At 38.0% G+C, this 3,376-nt stretch overlaps 1 protein-coding gene across 1 annotated transcript; it reads left to right on the top strand.

The window, feature by feature from the left end:
- The first annotated feature begins 1,181 nt into the window (after window positions 1-1,181).
- LOC148011299 (uncharacterized) lies at window positions 1,182-2,759 on the top strand. The gene has a single exon (XM_087670342.1). It carries the CDS (start codon window positions 1,182-1,184, stop codon window positions 2,757-2,759), a length of 1,578 nt encoding a protein of 525 aa, XP_087526468.1.
- The last annotated feature ends 617 nt before the right edge of the window (window positions 2,760-3,376 follow it).

Raw genomic sequence — 3,376 nt, 5'->3', positions numbered from 1 at the left:
TCCTAGGCTCCTGGGGTTTCCGCGGCCCGCCTCAAACTCCACTGTCCAGAGTCCAGAGCCTCGGCTCTCCATTGTGACCCGTCCATGCTGCCGCGGCCCACCTCCTGGGGCCTTGACTCTCCAGAGTCCAGAGTCCACGGGTGACAGACCACGCCTCCTGGGGCTGCCGCAGTGCCGCCTCCTGGGGCCTCGACTCTCGAGTCTCCACCGTCCAACGATCTCCACGCCTCCTGGGGGGCTGCCGCCTCCTAGGGCCTCGACTCTCCACCGTCCAGGCTGCCTCCTGGGGCTGCAACCTCCACGCCTCTTGGGGCTTCGCCGCTGCAACCTCCACACTCCTACCCGACGTTGCGACCTCCAGGCTGCGCCACTGCAACCTCCAGGCTCCCGCGGCGACCTCCTGAAGGCTAACTCGTGAAGGTGAGAATCCTTCAATCAATATCCTCTAATAATGAGATAACCATCACCAATATAATTCATCTACATGCTTATGATTACCACAAGCGTAATGTGAATATCAATCCCTCTTGTTTATTTTAGATGTCGAACAAATGCTTTGTTACATTTACTAATGGCTCTTGCATTCCCTTTCTTCAAGAAATTACTTTATGGATTGAAGCAACTACAAAATGAAACAACACATAGGGTTAGCATGCTAGTAACATGCCTACAAATGCAATCCTATGCTAAGGATATCCGTGTGCACTAAGACAAAAAATTCGTGTGTGTGTGTGTGTGTGTGTGTGTGTTTTCTATACACTTTATACATGCACCTAGTATAAACATTGTATACTTGTGTGTGTATGTGTGTGTGTGTGTGTGTGTGTATAATATATATGTGTGTGTGACATACGTGAAGGTGAGAGAGTGTCTGTGTGTGTGTGTATGTGTGTGTGTATAATATATATGTGTGTGTGACATATGTGTGCAATGTGCATTGTGTGTATATGTGTGTTAGTGAAAGATTAAAGGCAAAATGTTAGTACTAATTTTTATTTTTATTTTGCTATGTGGTTGTTAATAGGTTAAAAAGCTTTGTGAGACATTGTAGTTTGAAGATAGAGGCTGGCTGTTGGAGGAGCTTAGATTTTCAAAGGGAACGAATGCCTAACAAAAGGTAGAAAATTTCAACGATTATAAAAAACACGGTAAGATCGCAACCACTCTTTTTAACTTTGAGAATGGCACCTAAATTGAAAGATAAGAGACAAGGAAACCTTCTTGCATGGGTTGGGATTGAAAACATAGCCAAGCATCCTTCTAAAAAGTTAAAAGAAAATACGGATAATATTGGGGGATCAACTTCAATTAATGTGTTATCTTCAAATGAATCATTCGATAACATGTCACTTGAAGAAAGGGCTGAATTTGAAAGGAAAAAAAAAGGACGCTTACTTTTTCAAGAGGATTGGCTAGACCAATTTAAATGGCTTGTTTATGATAGAGATGAAGTAAAAATGTTTTGTAAATTTTGTTTGAAATATCCTCATCCACATAGTGCATATTCAAAAGGGGGATCTATAAATTTTAAAATTAGCAACTTAAAATCCCATGTTCGCACATCATGTCATAAGTTTGCTATGCAAGCTATTTTACTCGAAGGAAAAGACTCAATTGAAAAGAGTGTTAAAAGAATAAAAGAAGTAAAAGATGAGGCATTACTTTCATTATTTAGAACGGCATATTTGATTGCAAAGCAAAATTTGCCATTTTCTGTGTTTCCTGACATGATGAGCTTATTGCAAGATTGCCATGCACCATACACTACTAGTCTTTATAATGATGATAAGGCATGTGCTGAAATGATTTTTTGCATGGCATCGTCTCTTATGAAAAGTACAATAGAAAAGGTTTCAACTAGTCCATGGTTTGGTGTTTTAATTGATGAGTCAAATGATATCTCCTCACATGGACATATGGTTATTTATTTATCATATCTCGAGGCTGATTGTGTTCCTAAAACAAGCTTTTATGGTATCATACGTGTGCATGATGGCACTGCAAGATCTTTGTTTGAGGCTATTATTAAAGAGCTAAAGAAATGTAAGCTAGATTTATCTAGATTTGTTGCATTTGGGTCTGATGGATGTTCCACAATGGTAGGAAAGGAGAATGGTGTCCAGGCCTTATTGAAAAAACACGTTAATCCATTTTTAACATCAATTCATTGTGTTGCCCATCGTAGTGCCCTTGCAATATCTAGTGTAGCAAAAGAGATGCCTTATTGCAAAAAGCTAGAAAAACTTATTAATGCTATAGCTTCGCATTTTAATGTTAGCATGAAGAGATTAGAAGGGTTGCAAGCTATGCAACAAGATTTGGCATGTCCTATTCTTCGACTTGAGCATACTTTTGATGTGAGATGGTTAAGTAGATATAGAGCTATTAGTAGAGTGTGTAAGTCTTTAGATGCAATACTTGATATCACTAAAAGAGAGGCATTGCATATTTATGAAGAATTGGTTGAGTTTGAGTGTGTTTATTGCTTACATTTCTTAGCTGATATTTTGAGAGGTTTAACAACACTAAGCCAAATGTTTCAAAAAGACTTTGTAGATGTCACCACTATAGATAGTCTTGTAAAGAACGAAATTGTATCCATAACACAATATTACATTGATTGTCCTCCTGTTGATGTGAATGCATTAACTATTGGATTATATGGATATGATATCCTTCCAGACTATGGGCCTGAAAAAGGATATTTATATACATTAGAGGTGCTTTGCATGGGAAGAAATTTTATGTGCATGATTTAAAACATAAAATTAATGGAGAAGACTTTAATAGGGCCTTAGAATTTCAAGTTGCTTTTTCCAATTCAGTGGTAAGTAACTTGAATTCTCGATTTCAAGATAATTCTATACTTAATTGTTTAAAAATACTTGTGCCTGCACAACATCCAATACATGAGAAGGCCTTAAAAAACTATGGAACCCAAGAGATAGATCAATTAACTTCATATTATGGTTTTCCTAAAAAGCTAAATATAGAAGAATTCCCTGCAATGATAGAAGTTGACGAGTTTAAGAAAGAATTTAGAAATTGTAAGCATCAAGCTTCTAGAGATTGGATACGATTCACATTGTTAGAAATAACTTCAACACTTGCTTGCAATAGTATGTGGAGGGATGCTTATCCAAATATTCTTACTCTTTATCAAGTAGCTCTTGTCCAATGTTCGAGCATTGCTATTTGTGAGAGAGGTTTTAGTGCTCGAACTGTGATAAAGAGTAAGCTTCGTAATCGTTTGGAGATTAAGAGTTTAGATGCATTAATGAAAATCTTTATTGAAGGGCCTTCTAAGTTCACTGATATAGAGTTCATTGAGAGTATGGACTTATGGGCTGAAAAAACACATCGCCATTTATACACA

This window comes from Lygodium microphyllum, chromosome 28 (assembly GCF_053477565.2).
Source record: "Lygodium microphyllum isolate KBCC chromosome 28, Lygodium_microphyllum_v1.1.10, whole genome shotgun sequence".
NCBI classification, from domain to species: domain Eukaryota; kingdom Viridiplantae; phylum Streptophyta; class Polypodiopsida; order Schizaeales; family Lygodiaceae; genus Lygodium; species Lygodium microphyllum.
Note: the sequence above shows the minus strand (reverse complement) of the source record. Positions and strands in the feature narration are given on the sequence as shown.